This window comes from Schistocerca nitens, chromosome 5 (genome assembly GCF_023898315.1).
Source record: "Schistocerca nitens isolate TAMUIC-IGC-003100 chromosome 5, iqSchNite1.1, whole genome shotgun sequence".
Classification (NCBI taxonomy): domain Eukaryota; kingdom Metazoa; phylum Arthropoda; class Insecta; order Orthoptera; family Acrididae; genus Schistocerca; species Schistocerca nitens.
Window position 1 is genome coordinate 382765755 of NC_064618.1, and position 22796 is coordinate 382788550.

The window sequence follows — 22796 nt, forward strand, 5'->3', positions numbered from 1 at the left end:
GGAAAAAATAAGTATGAAAAGTTTTAAAAAAGGAAAGGCTACAATACATTAAATAACTATCTGAATCCACTCCTGTCACTATTTTGACTCTCTTCTCTGAGCCATTAGCTTAGATTCTAATTTTGTGCATCTTCTGCTTCAATGCGGAACTGTAACTTAAAAGAACAGGTATATATGTTTTACCTTCTGTTCAATGTTCAGCTGTTTTTCAAGTGAAAGAAGTCTTAAGTCATTAATCAGTCCATCTCCATTGCTCGAGTTTGCTTTTCCATGTTGTGGAGAAAGAGCAGCATCTGTAAACAAATTATTCAATGAGAAATCTTAACCATGACAACAGCAGTACCACATCACGACATCTCACAAAACAACATTATTGCAAGGAAATAAACAAGTATTTTACAGCTCTCTGAAATATTTGCTGTTTTTTGCCTTATAATTGAAAGTAAAGGACTCCGATACAACCAAGAATGTTTTGTGCAGATTACAAGCTTCATCTACAGTTATGCCAATTGTTTTCTTTTCTTCCCCCCGTGCACTTTTCATTCTGCACTATTCCCTTCTTCACAGAATCTCAAAAACTGTTATGCACTTGATGTCTTCATTCAATATATTTACATTCTTAGATTTTCTTTCTATTTTTTAAATTTGAAATTGCTGAGATTATTTCTGTTTTTATTTTTATTGTAGAAGGTTTGATTTGTTTCGATAGTCTTTTCCAGTTGTATCTAGGAGAGTCAAGTTTTTTTGCAGAGTATGATTTTGGCTTTTATGTGTGGGAATGGTCTTTTACTGTAACTGGAGACTTATTATGGAATCACATGATTTCTCATTGGGCTGAATTTAGTTAATCCAATGCTTTGAATAATTTCTCCCTGGTTTGCATCTTTTGTTAACTTCTCCAAGATATTTACATTTTTAGACTTCAAAGACTTATCCAAAGTCAGATTTCAATGATTTCTATAAACAAAAAAATTAAGAAAAGTTCAATTTATCTCTACAACAAAAAGAGGTAAATTTAATCATGACTTCTTTATTTTCAATTTCAGGTATTACTTGGCTACTTTTGTCTGTTTCTTTTTGTTCTTTTTTTTTACATTCTTAAATGGTGCTTTTTTTCTCAGAATACTGAAGTGTGCAGATCTAACTTCAGTCTCCTTGCGAAAGTCTGGTTTGAATTTCAAATTGTTACAAAACTATGCTGAAAATCTTAACTTCCAATTTGGTATTTTCAGGCATGCTTTGACCAAATTTGTCTGTCTGTTATTTACTTTTAATTCAGCAAGTGTTAAGAATGGGGCTCATATCCCCACAAATCATTTCCTTCATAGAAATTGACTAAAGTGATGATATATTATTATTTAATCATGAAGTAATGTTAGATAACTGAGTTGAAGTGTGACCTAATTTTTGGAATGGCCCCAATGTTACCCCCCCCCCCCCTTTTTTTTTTTTTTTAAGTACACAGACTCTTGCACCTTCCAATAGTCTGGTATTTCTTCGATTTCTCATTTTTTAAAATTAAGTTTAGGATACTTTTTATGCCTCAACCACTAAGTTCACACTTATTGCCACCTTCTACATGCACTTCATCTTTTTAAATTTGTTCTTTAGATATTTATTATTAAAGCCCAGTTGCAGGTTGCCTATCTAATGGCTTCCAGAGGCAATAAATATTTAATTTTCAGTACTTCATATAATTACTGAGTAAATTTTAAAAAATTAAAATGCTGTCATAATATACTCTCTAAGAGGCATATCTTACATTAAAAGCTTAGCACAGGAAGTCAAGTATTTCAGTTAGAAACTTTGTATATGTCTTGAGGCAGCATAACTCGTAGCACAAAAATTACCCAGACCACATACAATCCGTATTTGAGAATGCGAGCACTTCATGACTTGTATCACTTACTACATTTTCGCTGTTCATGCAGCGAAGCTTCATCATTAGGCATGACATTTTAATGCATTATTTCTTTACTACTTACACTATTCGGAATACATTTTGCAGACAATATCCAGGTATAGCACAGAATGTACCTGCAAAATGATATCACTGGATGACATTTAAGTTTAGGAGATATGACGTCATAAACACTGAGCTGCGTGAAAAACTAGCTTTTTTTTTGCGCAGGGGGGGGGGGGGTGTTAGCTTGCTCAACTACAAAGGTTTTACATACTTAACAACAAATATTTGACAAATGTCTGAAGCTGTTTTATACAATAAACCAGCATGTGCTGAAGCTCACACTCCAATTCTCAAATTGTTGGAAATCTTCGAATATAACAACATTTTCAAACAAAGTAGCCAGTACTGCACAAAAATAGTGTTTTGTATGGCACTGTTCGCTGGGAGATCCCAAGGAGTAGGTTCAGCCCCATAATCAGAAAGGGTTTTCTTCCTTCACGGACAATGGCCCCGTGCAGTGTGTGAGAGATAAGTGAATGTCATAATGTGACTTCAATGGATGTGTATATCCTATGCTGTTGTATGATGGTGATATGTGGAAGAGTGTAAACCCAATGCCAACACAGGGGCTACTCCTCTCTAACAGCATAAAGGGGACTCCCGAGTTTAGCATGCAGCCCATCTGACAGATAGAATTTCATGCAGTGTCAAAAACATTCACTCCAGAAGATGCTGTGGAGAGATTTAGAACTGAATCCAGAATTTATGTACCAAGTCTGGTGATCATGAATTTTACTCCACCACCTCTCCTCCTCTTATTGGCCAAATACTGTATTCTACAGCATAGAGTTTGAGATCAATACTACTATAGCTCCTTCCTGGACTGTTTCGAGAATTTTTTATTTATTTTTTTAAGTGAATTTTTAATTGACTCAAGTCAAAATGGTTACTAAAATGTAATCAATTGAGATACAATTTCAATTGATTTCAGAAGTAAATTATACAGCCTGAAGACATAAGAGCATAAACATATTTGTGATGACAAGACAAATTATGTATCACTTGCACACAAGTCTCAGCAACAGTGATGTGATAGAGATTTCTTCTAATCCTGGACCTCTTCTCACAATACCAGCCAGCCAGTTGATACCGGCTGAAGGACAACAGGCCAGTTTAGGCCAGGGTGAATTGAAGTGAGCATAACGGAATGAGCATTCTACTTCTACATCTACATCTATACTCACCAAGCTGCCTTGTGTCATATGACAGAGGGTACTTTGTGTACCAGTCACTCATGACAAATGGCTCTGAGCACTATGGGACTTAACTGCTCAAGTCATCAGTCCCCTAGAACTTAGAACTACTTAAACCTACCTAACCTAAGGACATCACACACATCCATGCCCGAGGCAGGATTCGAACCCGCGACCATAGCGGTCGCGCGGTACCAGACTGTAGCGCCTAGAACCACTCGGCGCCACTCATGACACTTCTCTGAAAGTTACACATGGTTAAGAAGTCAGGAGAAAATAAATTGCTAAACTTTTGGCGAAATTCTTTTTAGGTACTAATCTACATTATTTATAATTTTATATTCTACGGTCGCTGCACAGAAAGGGAACCTTATGGAGCCCAACATTCACAAGGTGACAGCTCTTTCTGAATGGTCACCATGCAAGTGTGGTCGTGAAGGGGCCCCACATAATATTTACAAAAAATGTGAGTGTAGGCTTCAGTTCAGAATGACATTTCCCCTACAGCATCCCTCTCTAGCCCCACCACTACCGCTCTCCCAATGCGTGCCCTGCTGTCTGCGCATCTACTGCCCACGATTTTCTGCACAGACTTTTTCTAAGTGTTGAAGTGATGAACTGACTCCATCGCTGACATGTGGCCAGTACCTTATTTTGATGTCAAGCTGCTTTTCTATTTCTCTGTTTATTAATTCATCATATACGAATGTACAAGGACCTGATTTTAATAGGTCATCTAATAACAGCACATGGAAATGTGGCCCTCTAGCATTCGATATAAAACAGGATAATTTTGATGCAGTTCATGATATTTTTCCAGCATTTGTACTATTGGGGAACATTGTCATAAATAGTTCCTGAAAGTTATCAATGGATTTTAAGCTAAAATTATTGCACACTACTTTCATGGCCCAAAGGACTTTGCCTTTGTTGAATTATCCCCACAGAACTGGCAGGCTATCAATTGTTTACTGCTTTTGTTAGCATCAGGAAAAGATACTTGCATAACAGGATGACTACCTGCCATCACATCTTCAATATTCATTTTATGCATTGCCGTTTCAGCATACCTAAGATGAGGACCAAGTACACCGTTGATAACTCTAACAGTTTTCTTGCAAAATTTACACAGCACACTACATTTCATATCACAAGTATTACATCAGTCCTAAAGAAAATGTTCATCACAGTCCTTGATCTTGAACTATGCTTCACTAAATGAGGTTTCACGCTGAACATACAAGCTGAAAATAAACACATTCAAAAACAACACTTGTTTCACAAGCTAAAAATTGTAACTCCTGTGTTTCATGAGCCCATTTGTTTGAGAAGGCTTTTTACACTAAATGTGCATGCAATTTAAGCACATACAAGACCGTGACATATGACAATCGCATTGTGATTTAATAAATCCATCACTGTTCAACCAATGTCTAAGAGTGTATGTCCCTGGGAGGAAAAAGGCAGGGGTGGGGGTGGGAGTGGGGGTGGGGGTGGGGGGTACTTAGTAGACAAGTCATTTTGGGCCCAATGCGAGGAGTCCAACAGTGCTTGCCACCTTTCGGCCGGTCGGTGATGACAGAATCGAGGCGCACACCCTGCAATCTTTATCAAATTATTTTACAGAAACTATACCATAAAAAAATTTCATTTTTGCGTTACTTGTAGCTTTATATGTCAGGTTCATGATGATGTGATAGTTATTGTTATATTTACGTGGAAATAACATACTGCGCGAAATTCGAAAAAGTTTGCAATGAAAAACAGGGGTCGTTAAGATTTTGCGATTGTTGCATATAACGTAATGCGTTAGTGTGCGTAAAAACTAGTTAATGTATCAGACGTTTCTTTAATCTTGGGTAGAGGTCTCTAATCCTCACCAATCTAGAGGAAATTGATGTGATGTAGCACACTCGTTTGCGATCGCGGCACACCATCGATAAAGCCAGTGTGAAATATCAACAACATTCCTCATATTCCATAAACGGTTTGAGATATCCAAGTGAGTCCGCCCCCGGTAGCTGAGTGGTCAGTGCGACAGAATGTCAAAGGGCGCGGGTTCAATTCCCGGCCGGATCAGAGATTTTCTCCACTCAGGGAGTGGGTGTTGTGTTGTCCTAATCATCATCTCATCCCCAGCGACATGCAAGTTGCAGAAGTGGTGTCAAATCGAAAGACTTGCACCCGGTGAACGGTCTACCCGACGGGAGGCCCTTGTCACACGACATTTATTTTATCCAGGTGAGATTTTTGCAAATGATAGCACATAAAGAGGAGAGAATTTTGTCATAAGGTTATTATCTATAGTGTTATTCCACCAACTACTTTTTTTTCCGATGAAAGAATCTAATTTTAGGAACCATCGATAGCTGGTGAAACAAGAAATGCTACAAGTTTTGGAACAACATAGATGGAGAAATTACAGAACCCAGAAACGTCCCGCAGGCTGTGGCTAAGCCATGTCTCCACAATATCCTTTCTTCCGGGAGTGCTAATTCTGCAAGGTTCGCAGAGGAGCTTCTGTGAAAGATGAGGTACTGGCAGAATTGAAACTGTGAGAGTGGGGCGGGAGTCATGCTTGGGTAGCTCAGATGGTAGAGCACTTGCCCGCAAAAGGCAATGGTCCCGAGTTCGAGTCTCGGTCCGGCACACAGTTTTAATTTGCCAGGAAGTTTCAAGAAATTACAGGTTTATTTTGTACCGAGGACATGCTTTTTCATAATCTACTGACTTACTTTTCCCCTGTTCCTCACTTCATAAACTTAACAAACCAATGTGTCAGAATTCTCTTGCAACTGTGTTTCCACATGTTAGAGAGATGACACTGTGTAAACTACGCTGTGTTTTGGTAGAACAAGATAATTTTAATATGGCAACCAGAGAAATGTGTCTGTTTTACTCAAAATTCGCCACTCATGGCGCTTCTCTGAAAGTAACAGTTAACAAGCCAAGCAAAAATAAATAGCTGGATGTTCAGTGGAATTCTTCAGTGGATACTAAACAAAGCAGAGTGACACAGCTTTTTGAATGGTCACCAAGCAACTCTGGGCGTGGAGGGGCTCCACTTACTATTTACCAAAACTTGAGCGTAGGCTTCGGTTCTGAGCAGCGTTTCTCTACAGCGTCTCCCCATAACCCTCACCACTACCGCCCTCCCCACACGTTCCCTGCCGACTGCGCATCTACCAGCCAAGGTATTCTGCGCGGACTATGCGGGCTTATAGTGACGCCATGCACAAGAGAGCTAATCTGTCCAGTATACATATTTCTGTAGTGTGTTCACAATTCACAACTTTTCGTTTGTTCTACTTTAACTGATGTTACCATTTAGCAATAATAATGGGCAATACAATACGCCAAACATCTTGAAATGTGCGTTTTTTAATCTATACTGGAAAAGTATTACACATAAATAAAACAGTAGAAGGATTCCTGCGTTAGTAAAAACATGTCTGAAAAGTAGGAGGAATATGATGCCTGCCTGCACCTGGCTTTCGAGAATGACAAAACAGTTTTCATTCTAGTTTTCACTCTTTGTTGGAATTGGTTCACCCTAACATTTACATTTTTGTGAGTAACTTGAGAGATGTAATGATTCTTATGTTCGACAAAATAGTGTCAGCTTTATTTCCGTACCGAAAATTGACAAGAAACCCACAGAAAGACATATATTCATTTGGAACAAAATTGTGCAAAGCCAAACTCGTGTCGGGCTGGTAAATGGTACAAATTGCTCTGAGCACTATGGGACTTAACAGCTGAGGTCATCAGTCCCCTAGAACTTAGAACTACTTAAACCTAACTAACCTAAGGACATCACACACATCCATGCCCGAGGCAGGATTCAAACCTGCGACCGCAGCGGTCGCGCGGTTCCAGACTGAAGCGCCTAGAACCGCTCGGCCACTCCGGCCGGCGGCTGGTAAATGTTTGCGGAGTTGGTGTGAGCCGCTGCCTTGGGCGCCCCTAGAGCCGGATTCTAGTACAGTGCATCTCCGGGTAGGGCCGCTTCTGATTTCCTCCTAACTGTTCTCCATCGCACACTCTGCTACGCAGTACCACAGGGAACTGAGAAACTCTCTCACCAGGGAACAGGAATCCGTGAGTAAAACTCGTCATTCTTGCACACCATTGTTTGCTGACGCAGCTACTTTCACTGGTAGCGTGGATCTGATGCAATTCCAGAAGAGATGTACCCACGTCTTGCAAGAAAATGTTTTTTCCACTTGCACGTTACGTCTGCGAGACGGCGTTTCAGTCATGATGCCCATGATATCCGTCAGGGTGTCTTCTATGTACAAGATTTTGCTAATATAAAGATAACCGGGACATGCTACTATAGTATACTACTTCGCAGGGAAGGATTGCACCCTGATATCGGCAAACCAGAAAGTAATAGCTATTTTTTCACTTTGTAAAATATTGCAATAGAGTAAGAAATAATACTTCGGCGTCGACGTTCTTAGCTCCATCTGCACTCTTGAGAAACGTACACATGTTCTGTAACAGGCGGCAGTACTATTGGCGTTTAAAGAAATGGACGACGTTAACACCCATATTAGGCGACGGGCTATCATACAATTTTTTTAACACTGAGGATTAACATTGATTTCTATGTATGAAAGGCTAGAGAAAGTTCTGGTGATGTCACAGTGGATATCAGGATCATACTTCGAACGATTGCACTGAACAGTTTAGAATCGTCCTTGCATGATCACGGGCAGCATTTGGACGAATTCAGATAGAAAAAGATGTTAAGTCGTTTGAAGGGGCTAGCAATACAGATTACGAAGGAAAACCAGTTTTGTGCTTAGAAAATTGATGTTAACGTTCACTGCAATCTACGACTGTATCAGCTGCCGTCTCTAAATATCAGGGAGAAGCTTAATTAACGTCAGGAAGCTTTGCAGTCAGCGAATAACGGATGAAAGGAAGGCAATTCGAAGTCCTATTAGAAGCAGTGATTCATTACACCAGGCAGGTGAAAGTCTTGAAAATCGTAGCTGATAACAAGTAAAGTTACTTAAGCATTGGTAACAAGATGTAATTGCACCAGTCTAACAAAAGAAGTAGTTGTAATCATGTGTGGAGATCTTTCCCCTTGCTTGTTCAACAGAAATGACCAAGGAGAATGGCGTGCGATTTTTGCGCTACAAGAGGAAACTTTGCCACAACTGTGCTTCGAGAAGATTTCACGTAGGATTTTTGCGCTGTAAGGGGTCACGCTGTCACAATTGCGCTTGGAGGAGGAGGAGATTAGTGTTTAACGTCCCGTCGACAACGAGGTCATTAGAGACGGAGCGCAAGCTCGGGGGAGGGAAGGATGGGGAAGGAAATCGGCCGTGCCCTTTCAAAGGAACCATCCCGGCATTTGCCTGAAGCGATTGAGGGAAATCACGGAAAACCTAAATCAGGATGGCCGGAGACGGGATTGAACCGTCGTCCTCCCGAATGCGAGTCCAGTGTGCTAACCACTGCGCCACCTCGCTCGGTAATTGCGCTTGGAGAAGACTGCACTCCAATCTCAGGTTGCCTGTTAGCAAGAGCACACCCTTGTCTTGAGCAGTCCGAATCCAGACACTTAAACACAGTACAGGCCTGATTTTGTCCCATCTAATACTCTATGTTGCCGTGTCTTAACTACAAAACTATCTGAAACTAACAACAGAACTATCTGTTCCATGGATTCGTATCGTCTTCTTGGCCTGGGGGGTACGGTGACGCGTATAATTAGCCAAAGAGTGATTTAAGAACAGGTATCCTGATATTTGGTGAAGGCAAACTTCTGCGACTAAGTAGAAGTTAGTAACAAAAATGCTTTGAGGCACTGTCTGTGAAATAGCATGATATGTTATTCATTTAATGCTATCGTTGCGTAATTTCACACTGCTTCTGCTTCCCTTGATGATTATAATATCCCTTGTAAGAATTTTTTTCACACTGAAATAATTTTATTAGTGCTCAAAGTTTCGCAGAATGTAAAGGTTCAGTTTCATGAAAACACGAATAATCCTAACTAGCGTAGGGATTACATTAGGTGTTTGAAAAATGTCGTGATTATCGTCCTGCAATGCCAAAAAAAAAAAATAAATAAATAAATAAATAAATAAATAAATCTTTATTTACACAAGCAGTTTCGGTGGACTGACAACCGTAAGCTTTTTAAAAGCGAAAATAAATTCAGGTGAGGTGTGCAGTCGGCTCTATGTATGCGTCCGTTCAATGCCTTAACGCCGAATGCTGACGTAACATGAAAGAATGTCCTGCCTAGCACGGTTTACACGTTGACAGTGTAATTCACATTACGGTGTGACAACGATGACTAATTCATGATTTTATTATCTGACATCATCAATGATTTTATTTTCATCTAATATAATGTTGTAAATGCTTTTAAGAAGCCGATGGTCAATCGAAGGAGACCGATTGCTTAACTAAAGATTTTATCAGCTCCTCAAGGCGGTAATCATGACATTTTTCAAGTATCTTGGAGCTGTGGGCGTCACCACCTGAAAATAAATTAGGTGTCTTTTGATGAAGCCCTTATGATTACTGTAGTGGAAATACGAAGTATAAAAGTACAGAATAAAACAAAAGTCCGACGTTCGAGCTTTAGTGGGATACATATGTGACCACCAATAAAATTATCATACTGAGAAATGTCTTGATTCCATCAAGAGCGGGAACTTCAGGAATAGGGAACGAATCAACAATGTGCGGTGCTTGTGGCGTGCCGTTGTCGGTGCGCCACATTTCACCTTATTGCATTTTATAATGTAACAAGAAGCCAGCAATTTTTCTTGATAACGATCTTCCCTCTGTTTTAAATGCCAATGAGATGAGAGTAGAGGACGTTAAGAAAAGACAAGCAAATCACAGAAATGTAATATCTAACCCGCATTATCAGTAAGTTATCATTATACTGTAGAAAATTGTGTGTGCCTACGTCAGCTAAACGTAACCTAGTAAAAGTGAAACGAAGGTGCTACTTTGAGAAAAACTGTTGCTTCCGCAGATACACCAAATAGCTTCTGTTTATCTCCTATTGGTGGCTTGATAACGTGGCACTTCTACAAGGAAATTGTTACCCATGTGTAAATACATTAGTATTTTCACAATACACGACTAGTCGTCGTGAAGATTTAAAATGAACACTTCAACTTATCACGTAGCAAACAGAAATTTTCGACCACTGAATCCAGACAATCAGGTAATTTGTAGGAGTAATTAAATGAGGAATGTTTTTCACTGTTTTTTGAATTAGCGGAGATTCCCAATTTCTTATTGCATGTTAGATGGGAAATTGCTGAACACCTTTCCACTTTCACGTAATCCCCCTCTGGACACTAGACAAATAGGCAAAGTCTACACGAAATCATTTTTGTGTCTTGTCTTTATTATCAGCAACAAGAAACATAAAGAAGTACATGTACTTGTCATTAAAGAGACCCGTGCAAGATGTGCCATTATCTACTATATATATTATCCTTGCAGCTTACTTCTGCTTAATGTATGCTTCATTTATTTTAGGTGCATTGCCCCAGATGGTAACTCCGTACATCAACACAACGCGAAAACATGCCAAAGAGCCAAAAGACGTGGTTTTTGGCCAACACGATAAGATACTTATACAAGCAAATCACGTTAAATGAGCTTCTTGATTTGTTTAGCTAAGCAGTGATTATTTTAAATTACACTTAAGAAGAAGGGGATGGGGTGGGGGGACGCACTACGAAGGAATTATCCGAATGGGACGGAACTCGGTAGATATGATGTACATGTACAGACAAACAAATGATTACAATTTCGAGAAAAACTGGATAATTTATTCAATAGAAACAGCTTTACAAACTGAGCCACGTCAATAACGCGTTGGTCCACCTCTGGTCCTTATGCAAGCAGTTATTCGGCTTGTCACTGACTGATGCGAGTTATTAGATGTCCTCCTGTAGGATATCATGCCAGATCCTGTCCAACTGACGCGTTAGATCGTCAAAATCTCGAGCTAGTTGGAGGGCCCTGTCAATAATGCTCCACACATTCTCAATATTGTGGAGAGATCCGTCGATCTAACTGGCCATGGTAGGGTATGGCAAGCACGAAAACAGGCAGCAGGAATCTCGCCGTGTACGGGCGGGCAATATCTTGCTGAAATGTAAGCCTAGGTTGCCATGAAGGACAGCAAAACGAAGCGTAGAATATCGCCGACGTAGCGCAGTGGTGTAAGGTTGCGTAGATGACAACCAAAGAGGTCCTGCAATGAAAAGAAATGGCACCCCAGACCATCGGGTCGTATGGTGGGCGACAGATTGGTCTGGAACGTCTTCAGACACGCCTTCGCTGGTCATCGGTGCTCAATTCGAAGCGGGACTCACCAATGAAGACAACTCTACTCCAGTTAACGAGATTCGAAACCGAATGTGCCCCTCACCAGTGCAATACTTAAGAATGTATTATCTAGTAGGACTCAAACTATTTTTAACACGCTTTTTCATTTATTATATCACCATTAATGTCCACTTACAGTGCTAGGAGACCCGTCTTGCTTATTTGAAACTGCATGATTGATTTAATCTTTTTGGTTATCAGCCGACACGAGGTGTCGTATTGTCGCAACGTTTCGACGAGTTTTCTATTCTTCATATACGCGAAGATGACGAGTGGATACGTTGCGACAATATGACGTTGCGATTTGGTTGATATCCCGACTAGATTTCATCAATGAAATTCGTCACGAAAGCCTGCATTCTCATGTTGCATAAGATGATTGTTTGTGAGATTAATACTCAATGTGGGCTTTGAACCGGTTGTAGGCCCGTTCAGCCATCACCTGCCTCTCGTACCGTTGAATTCGGTCCCTTCATTAGTATACTCCTACTTGATCAGTCAACATCACACTTGGATGTCATAACACTTTAGTGCGCTAAGTAGAATTTTGAGTTCCACACATTCACAGGATACGTCAGAGACACATGGTACAGAGGTAACTGAAATATAATGTGCGTCTGAAAAGTTCTGTTAATGGTCTCGGAAAATAAAGGAAACAAAGAGTTACAAACGAAATGCCTTTACTGGCTGTCAAATCAATCACTATTAGCTACGTCCAACACACTTCCGACAACGGTTGTAAGGATGTGAAACTGGGTAAACTTGGGAATCGCTCGAAGCACCGTGGCCATGCGTTGTTGCGAGATCCATAACGTCTGCGAAGTGGAAGCCTTTCAGGGCTAATTATTTACGGCGGAAAAACAAAAAGAATTCTGCCGTGACGAATCTGGAGAATAAGGGTGGCGCTGAACAGTCAGCTCTACAACGCCCGTCTGCATACTGCGATTAGCGTGCCAACTTTCTCGCTCAACGCAAGGTGACTATTCAATACCCACCCACCCACCCCCCTTATTCTCCAGATTTGGCGTCGATATTTTTGTTTCCCCGCCTTAAATTACTACTGAGAAGCTTCATCTTCGCAGACGTCGCGGATATTCAACAAAGCGTGGCCAAGGAGCTCCGAGTGATTCCACACAAATTTTTGTTGACGGTTTAAAAAAAGTTCAAATGTCTCTGAGCACTATGGCACTTAACATCTGAGGTCATCAGTCCCCTAGAACTTAGAACTACTTAAACCTAACTAACCTAAGGACATCACACACATCCATGCCCGAGGCGGGATTCGAACCTGCGACCGTAGCAGTCGCGCGGTCCCGGACTGCAGCGCCTAGAACCGCGTGGCCACCGCGGTCGGCGACGGTTTTACCATTCATGGTAAAAATGTTGTTGCTAATGGTGGTCAGTGAAGGTAATTTGCTTATAACTCTTGTTTTCTTTTCTCAGACGCACCTTGTATACCTAATGTATTTGTGTTTGCTTGTTTATTACTAAGTACAACGTTTGATGACATCGTGAGGAAAAGACTACTGAATCTGGTGGTCAGTGATTTCAATGCGTCAGCATTTCCACTACAGCTATTTTCAGGGGATTCAGTTTAACTTATACGGCTTTTTTGTATTCTTGAAAAGTTTTATTTTATGTGCACAGCGCAAATGTTTCCATTATATAATACTGGTGCCACTGGAGTTTCAACACTTGACTACGGCTCGTTCTCTGAAGTAACCAGGCCTACAACATAGTGCTTCAGCTAGACGAGTTACCCATCATTTCCATTTGCTTCTGTACATATTTACACTTGTTTCTTTTAGGAAAAAAATTAGGTTATAAGAGCTGTGGGGATATGTTTAACAAAAAGCGAAATATTCCATCTACACTGCCTGCTTGGTAAGTCTTACTTAGTATTCTTTCCATAATTTCTCCATAAAAACCACGAAGAAATTCATTTATAGCGATTCTATGACCTGAATATAACTGGTCGGCGTATTATATTGTTAAGATTTGACAATATGCCTTCAAAAATAATTTGTCATTTTTACATGCAAGTAACTGGAAGTTGTTTGGTCTAATAACTAACAGTTAATGAGTGTTGCAGTATGCCTCCCAGGGAACTTGACTGAGGCAAATAATCCAAAGTTGGACAACAACTACTCTTGGTTCTGATATTACTGACAGAAAAACAACATTAAGGTTTGTGCAAACAATTATTATCCTTATAGTTTTATTAAAAATATTTCTAGCTGTTAAGTTAAAGGCATTTCGTGCTGTTGACCTTTTAAACTATATCCACTATTAGAGGGTGTCCAGCGAAGGAATCCGTGATTTCAAAAAAAAGTATCTCGAAAACTAAGATCGATAGACGAGTTCAACAAATTGTATGTTTATTAAGAAAGCTGGAAGCATTTTATACAGATGTTATAAAGAAGTTTCGAAATAGTCCGAAAAGCTGGTAACATGGGACTGTAAACGCAATAAGTAGCACCCATATACTACGGCGCAGCTAGAACCGATCCGTTTCCCCGTTGAAACGAGAAAGGAAGAGGTTGAAATCATGTATTCCACCGAAGAATGTGTTTCTCTGGCACTACGATGCCACAAGTTCCTACGCAGTCCTAGGGCAACTACGTGCGGAGTTTGAACAATATTTCATATTCCAAAGGGACCCGATGCGAAAATCATCCGCAAGCTCTTCGCCAAATTCCGCCCGACAAGCAGCGTGGAATTTCCAGGCAAACTGTAGATACTCCTAAAAATGTCGCCACCATTTCCTGAATTAATCCGCAAAATCCAAGGAAATTCGTCCAAATAACTCCTGCAAAGAATTGCTTGAAATGTTCCAGCACGCAAAAAGTACTAAGATAGAGCCTACACGTTTCCATTCAAAATCCAAAGCCACCGGACCACATCTGTACGAACTGTGAGGCAGAGGGCTAATCTACGAAACAGATTATCGCAGTGACTGATAATGAAGATCACATGTTGGCTGCACGAAACACACTTCCACATGAATAGAATCGTGAATAAACAAAATAGGCGATTTTGGGTTTCTGAAAAATCCCCATTTGTGTGAACCTAAACCATTGTATTCCCCAAAAGGTACTGTTTGGAGTGGGATATGCAGCACATGTTTTACTGGCCCTTTTTTCATGCGAGAAACAATCACGAGTGCAGATTACGTTTCAGTTTTAGAACAACTTGTCGCCACACTAGTAGCGTTGACGGATCGGCCAGGCACCAGACCAAATTCTGTCTAAAAGGTGCTCCGCTTTCTTGATGAATTCTTCGGGAATAGAGTCGCTGCATTGGATTATCACAAATTTACTGGTGCGTGGATGGATTGGTCTCCATATTCGCCCGATATGACTCCTTGTGATTATTTTTTGTGGGTCACATTGCAAGACACTGTCTACTGGAACCATCCCACCACGCTGGACGAGCTTGAATTGACGAACTGTGTGGCATCTGAATCCATTTCCGTTGAGATACTACAGGATGTGATGGCACATTTCATCGTTCGTTTGCGCCATCTCCTCACTGCTAATCGCGGAAATTCGGAAAAGGTTGTCATGTGGTTGCAAAGACTGCTTGCGGAGGACGGATTTAATTATGCACGCATATATTGTCGAGTTGCATAGGGCCATTTGTTAGCTGTTTTTCGAGTTATTTCGAAACTTCTGTTATAACTTCAAAAATGGCTCCGAGCACTATGGGACTTAACATCTATGGTCATCAGTCCCCTAGAACTTAGAACTACTTAAACCTAACTAACCTAAGGACAGCACACAACACCCAGCCATCACGAGGCAGAGAAAATCCCTGACCCCGCCGGGAATCGAACCCGGGAACCCGGGCGTGGGAAGCGAGAACGCTACCGCACGACCACGAGATGCGGGCTCTGTTATAACTTCTGTATAAAATTCTTATAGTTTTCACAATAAACATACATTTTGTTGCTCTGGTCTACTGATCTGCATACACAGACACTCGCCCTTACTCTTACCGATTATACCGTAGTAAGATTATCGCTTGTCAGCAAAAATTGTCATGTCAATGACCAGTCATTACTGTAACAGATTTACTTCCTCAAAATATATTTCACACAGTTACTGACAAAGATTTCATTGTAGAGCTGATTTGAGCTTGATCACCATGTGTGTATCCCCCCCTCCCTCCTTCATCGCCCTACTCCTAACCAGTGGCACACAAGCGGAAGTAAGAGAATGACAGCAGTCACGGCACCGCCCGTGCTGCATTTCAATTAAAGCTGCTCCTACGTCCTCTGCGACCTGAGCGTTTCCGTTGTTGGGTCTCTCTACTGTTACATTTTCGATGTACAACACTTTATTTTTCAATTTATTGTAGTTATATTCTGAATAAACGTTACGTTTCAATTACGAGGATGTTGATCGCTACGTTTCACCCGCTGTTCCAAAAGGTTCAGATATTTTCTGTGGGGTTAAAATCAGGTAATCTAGCGTGACAGTTGACGTGTGATTAGGATAGCCTAGTGTTCGGCAAACCAGGAACGATTGAATGCCGTACTGCGAATAAGGCTGTTGAAATCTTGGAAGACGGGAGTTTCTACAACACGCTCGTCAGAAGATTTGGAAGGAAGAATAACGCTCGGTCAACGATAATGTTGATATGAACATTCTGATCGTGTTCAGGGTAACCTGAATTAGCGAGCCCAAAGACAAGGTACGAAAAACGCGCCCAAAACATCACACGGTCATATCCGGCTTCCTTGATTGGTCCGTGAAGACACGCAGCTTCATATGTTTCTGTGAGCAATGGCCTTTTATGAGGGCACCAAATGTCCATTGCATGTAGCTCCCTTCACAATTTTCGCGCGGAAATGTTGGCCAGCCTGCACTGACAGCAGCAATTCCTGTCGGGTTTGAAACAGTGTCACGCTGACAATGCGTGACACTTGTCTCTGGTCCCTGTCGGTTAGCACCTGCTTACGACCATTGTTCTTACGCCGTGCTACACTGCTGCGAGTGGTACATACACTATTCCTTGCAGACACGTTATATAGAATGCGTTGATACACGAGCAAATCGGGCAAGTGGTCTAATTTCGGAAAAAAGTTCTCGCATCACACCACGGATTTTGCTGAGATTTTGAGTGAACATCGCACATGCTTCCATCCAATACTGGTAAAGTTTTACTTTCGCCAATTTAATACTTGCAGGCATCTGGTCATTTGTTTGATCCCATAGAGCAGCTAACAACAGTGCACCCGTGAGTTTTCGGCCACTTTGAGACATAATATCTCCGGCAACATTTCTAGAAAGAAAAGAGCTATGCCATCTCGTACAATTGTTTTTCGCTTTCTTAAGCGCAATAATAACATAAGTTTTTCTGAGCGATTTGCGTATGGACAATTTGAAGTAAAATCGGTCGAAAAAATAGATGCTTGGAAAAATCTTAAGTTTAGCTTTTCATAGCTTCAGAAGTCATTGCTGGATACACCTGAAACCTTGCCTGCAATAATTTTCCAATAGTTTCCAAAGCAGTAGGAGATAGAAATTTTATATTCTAAGACCTTTTATTAGTAATTTATTATGTGCAATGTTTCAGGTTTAGCCGCAGTTCCTTTCGGAGCTATAAAAAGAAAAATTCACTTTCTTTTTCAAGCGTCTATTTTTTCGGCCGACTTTGCTTCACCTACTTTTAGTACCTTATAATGCTCGCAGTGCAAAACCAAATACAGTTTTTAGGTGGTTTGGAATATGGTCTTCCTAATGAAAATGGGTTTACTGTGTTTGTAAACGACACTTCTTTGTAGAAGTGGGCCAAAAATAGCCATTTTTGACATTTTCTTTAAGAAAACTCATCACTTTGATCCTCAATTTGTCCGCAACTGGAAAGCAGTAGAAGAACGAAATTTTATATTCTAAGACCTTGTATTAGTAGGTTGTTACGTGCAAGATTTCAGGTATAACCAGATATTACTTCTGGAGATACAAAAAGCTAAACTTCGCATTTTTTCGAGCTTTTTTTCGGACAATTTTGCTTTAAATTAACATACGAAGATCGCTCTGGGCCTTTTTTTTATTATTTCGCTTAAGAGAGAGAAAAAGTTGTACAAGATGACCTACTTTTGTGTCTTTCAAGAAAATATTGTGGGAGATATGTCTCAAAGTTGCCGACAACTCACTGGTGAATTGTTGATGGCTGCGAAGAAATAATTAATCACCGAAAGTATTGCATTAATTACTGTGAAACTCTTAACAATGTTCACTGAGAGCATGTGCAATTGCTCATACAAAATTTCATCAAAAGCCGCGGTGGTCGTGCGGGAATCCCTAGACCACTTGGCACAGAACGACCCCACTTCAATCACGGTGTGATGATGATCTCGTCCAAACACGATACACATGTCTGCCATTGTGTCACGTCTCAACACAAGAGCCATCTTAATGCGCCGATTCCATACAACAGATGGCGAGCGCACACTCGCACCACTTTACTGCCGTTATTTACGTCGCCCGTGGAGTATCACATGACCCCCTGATATCAGTTCTGTATCACTTACAGCGGTCTAAAGCGACCGGTGTGCTTATTGGTGGGGGTAACTAATATTTTGTCTGGTGGGCTTATGCAAAAAGATGGGTGTATGATCAGCAGACGATGGTAAAACTGCTTTAAAACGGTACTGCAGGTATTTTCAGCAATGCGTGCAAAATCTCAAGGTATATACTGACTGCCAATTATGTTTCTACACCTACAACGCAGCTCACAAACTATGGTTTTACGCACATCTTCAGAGACACTACAAGTATGAGACAATTCAACAAAATTTCAAGGAGAGAGGGATAGCTCGGGTACTGATCTATCAAAGAAACGAGGCAATGTTGTTGTTGTGGTCTCCGGTCCTGAGACTGGTTTGATGCAGCTCTCCATGCTACTCTATCCTGTGCAAGCTTCTTCATCTCCCAGTACCTACTACAGCCTACATCCATCTGAATCTGCTTAGCGTATTCATCTCTTGGTCTCCCTCTACGATTTTTACCCTCCACGCTGCCCTCCAATACTAAATTTGTGATCCCTTGATGCCTCAAAACATGTCCTACCAACCAATCCCTTCTGGTCAAGTTGTGCCACAATGGACACGTTATATGTAAACACGGTTTGTTGCTGTTTCTATGTATATATTCTCATCCGAGAAGTGAAATTAAAGAAAAAATATCACATTGCATTGTATTTCGTCAAGATCGCCATATTTTTTTCATGTTAATGTTTATTCAACGTTTTGTACCATACCTGATTTTTTCGGTGATGATGCAAGCAGAGAAAACATCATCAGTCTAGAAGCGTTACACATGCTGCGTTTTGAATGAAATACGATGACGCCTAACACGACGGAAAATTATTTCGCCGTGCGGGATTCAGAACAGTACCAGACTCATTGGCGCCTCAAGAATAGGCGGATATTGAGTGGACATTTTAATAAATAGTCTGGAAAAGTTGCCACATGACTTGACTATTACAAAATCACTAGACGAATTTACTGCAGTCGAGGATGACGTATGTACAACGTTTATTTTGACAGGCGGATATTTGTTGGAGCTAGTTCGGAGCTCAAAAGATCGCAGTGATGAACACGATGCCAACACCGTGAGAAGTATGCGCATTTTTATTGTATTTTACACGTCTAGTTCCGTAGGACAAAATTGAAGAGCAAATCTCCAAGGTCATGGAACGTGTCGTACATGAAATTACAACATAAAAGAAATAACAGGTAAAATAAAATGTTTATGGACCCAAAAAAAGACAAGCCATAAGTTTAAGTAAACGCAATCGATGATATAACATAGAAATCAGCTTAATTTTTCAAGGAACTTCTCGCAAAATAGTAGGAATGACCCACGAGGAAACTCTTCAGTTTCAATTTCAAAGCGCGTGGATAACTGCCAAGATTTTTGAATTCTTTTGGTTGCTTATTGAAAATGGATGCAGCAGTTTACTGCACACCTTTCTCCACGAGAGTCAACGAAATGCGAACCAAATGCAGATTGGATTTCTGCCTAGTATTAACTAAGTGAAAGCTGCTAATTCTTGGGAGTAAGCTGATATTGTTAACAAGAAACGAGAGTAAAGAAAATATGTACATTGAGAGGCCAATGTCAGAATACCCAGACTAGTGAACAGGGGTCGGCAAGAGGTTCGCGAACTTACATCAAATGTTGCCCTAATTGCCTGCTACGGTCGCGGGTTCGAATCCCGCCTCGGGCATGGGTGTGTGTGGTGTCCTTGGGTTGGCTGGGTTTAAGTAGTTCTAAGTTCTAGGGGACTTATGACCTAAGATGTTGAGTCCCATAGTGCTCAGAGCCATTTGAACCATTTTTGAACCCTAATTGCCGGTTTCTGAGCCACAAATATCCTTTGAGAATGAGGAGAGTTACCCCTTGAATAGGCGAAAGAAAACAAACAAAATTGACTAATTTTCGTGTCGAACGATCACTTATTTCAGATACCATTCGAACAGTAAAAATGGCAGCATTAAGCCTTCGAACAAGATCCTGAACGTGGGCTTTCCACTACAGTTTACTATCTATTTGAACACCTAGAAATTTGAACTATTCAGTTTCGCTAATCCATATGACCATTCTGTGAGAGTAAAACGTACGGTTCTGTTGAACTGTGTGTTAGGAAGACTAAATAACTAAGTCCTACTGTGATTTAGCGTGAGATTATTTTCGACAAGCCATGAACTTATGTCATGGAGTGCACTACTTTAAACAGAGCCAAGGTTGCACGTAGCATCCGTTACTACCAAGGTAGTGTCATCAACGAACAGAAATAGTTTAGAATTACCTGTTAAATTGGAGGGCATTATAAAAAAAAAGGTTCAAATGGCTCTGAGCACTATGGCACTTTATATCTGAGGTCATCAGTCCGCTAGAACTTAGAACTACTTAAACCTAACTAACCTAAGGACATCACACACATCCATGCTAGTGGCAGGATTCGAACCTGCGACCGTCGCAGTCGCGCGGTTCCGGACTGAAGTGCCTAGAACCGCTCGGCCACACCTGCCGGCGGGCATTATCATTTATATAAATAAGGAACAGGAGCGGCGCCAACATTGATATCTGGGGCACCCCCATTTGACCGTGCCCCACTCAGACCCCACGTTCAGCCATTCTCTACACTGTGAATAACGACCTTTGGCTGTCTTGTTAATGTAAGAGGTGAACCAATAGTGAGCCGCTACTCGTATATTCAGTCTCTCCCTCCCCCGCCCCCACCCCCACGCTCAAAAAAATTGCTTTATGTGGACTTTCGACGTCCAGCACGTACGCAAAAAAGTAACTTGTTGAAAAAATCGAATTAATGTACTCTAATAAAATTTGACGCTGTCGAAAAATCATTTTTTTCGTGCATCGTTAAACACTCGCAAAAACTATTTGGGCCCCCTCAGTTCCGTGTAAAACATTTTACACTATATAATATATAAGCACCTATGGAAAATGGTTTGAAGGACGAGGAAAAAAGACAAGAGAGGGAGAGGGAGAGGGAGAGAGAGGGAGAGAGGGAGAGAGAGAGAGAGAGAGAGAGAGAGAGAGAGAAGGCGAAGGCGATAAGGTGTTGGGCGTCCATACCGCATCACAAAACCAGAGATGCCAAGTCCTGAAACAAGGTATCAGTAATTGGGACAGGAGAATTTCGTGTAGCTCGGTCTGTATTTCCGAATCACACTTTTTCTGACCGTTTTCACCACTACAGGCTTCTGAATTACTGCACTAGGCTTTCGACTATCAAAAATTCTCTTCACTTTTAATTACTGAATTCAGAGAATATTGTATAACAGATATATATATTTTACTTGAACGTATTTCAGTAAAACGAAACACTCTCTTAAAGCAGCAGGACTAACCACATAACCCAATCAAACTAACCACATGACATAAAATGATCAAATGTGCGTGAATTCCTAAGGGACCAAACTGCTGACGTTATCTGTCCATAGACTAACACACTACTTAAAGTAGCTTCTGCTAAGAACAACACACACACACACACACACACACACACACACACACATGTCCGAGGGAGGACTCGAACCTCCGGCGGGATCCGTGACCCGACGCCTTAGACAGCGCGGCCACATAACATAGCCGAAAATGTTATTAAAGACAAAATAATGACTTCAAACCATCGTTATATACACACAAACAACTGAATATACTTTGTAAAAGATAAAAAGTGTAATGCTGTGCAAACATAGACAAGAGGAATGTATATGTAGCTAGTCGCTTCGGAACTGTTGTTGGAGTTGCTAATGATGTGTTCGAAAGACATGTGACGTAATTGTGAAGACACAAGAAAGACGCCTACTAAAAAATGTCTGGCAGAGTATTCGTAATTTTAAAAGAAACAAATACATTAAACTTTGAGTTCGTTTGCCTATGCACGAAAAAGACTTGAAAAAGTGCGAGAGTTAATTTAAATGCTACTCAATTGCTTTACACTTGACAGTGACGTCATACCGTGATTATCAGTAAGCCAAATTGTAACATAACTACTAGTTTAAGCACCCCCAAAAGTGCAGTTAAGGAGACAACACTGTAGCTGAAAAGTGTCTATATATATTTACACAGACTGTGCTAAACAAATGCTAGAAGGGTATCGCGTTACTTCTGAATCAATACGAAAAGCACTGTGTTGTCAACTACTAAAATAAATAAAATAGTGAATTACATAATTTTTGCGGGTCTCCTATAATATAGTGATTTACGGAAAAATCGGAATACTTGGCGTGTCTACAGCAAGTGGGTGTCTGACGCCTGTACAGTTATGTAAAGCAACAAGTGGCTACATGTGGCAGATCTGATGCCAGGCACAAACTTTTTGGAGAACACCGTTAAGCGAACATTGCTGAACACGAGGCTCCGCAGCAATAGATCCCTACGTGTTCTTATGTTGTCCTTATGGTATCGCTAATTAGACTGCTGTGGGAACAGCATCATCGAGATTCGTGAATCAATGGAAACGTGTAGCTGAACGGATGACTCGTATTTCTTTTACACCAAGTCGGTGGTCGTGTCCGGATACCCTTTCAGGCGAACAATTGTTCGAAACATTCATGGCACTACGAATGCATGCCGATCGCGACAGTATTACACTCTAAGGAGAACATTCACCTGAGTTTCAATGGGACCTATGAAAGTAATCGAAGGCACCATGATTCCTGTGAACTATGTGAACATTATTGCGGATCACCTGGATCTCTTCATGTTTGA

At 40.9% G+C, this 22796-nt stretch overlaps 1 protein-coding gene across 3 annotated transcripts in view; it reads right to left on the bottom strand.

Moving 5' to 3' along the window:
• The window catches only part of LOC126259308 (serine/threonine-protein kinase N), a 350492-nt gene that overhangs the window by 199331 nt on the left and 128365 nt on the right, over nt 1-22796 (bottom strand). For all 3 annotated transcript variants that reach the window (XM_049955981.1, XM_049955982.1, XM_049955980.1), the window contains exon 3: nt 184-293. In XM_049955981.1, the coding sequence (XP_049811938.1) occupies nt 184-293 (110 nt within the window). The remainder of the gene's footprint in view (nt 1-183; nt 294-22796) is intronic.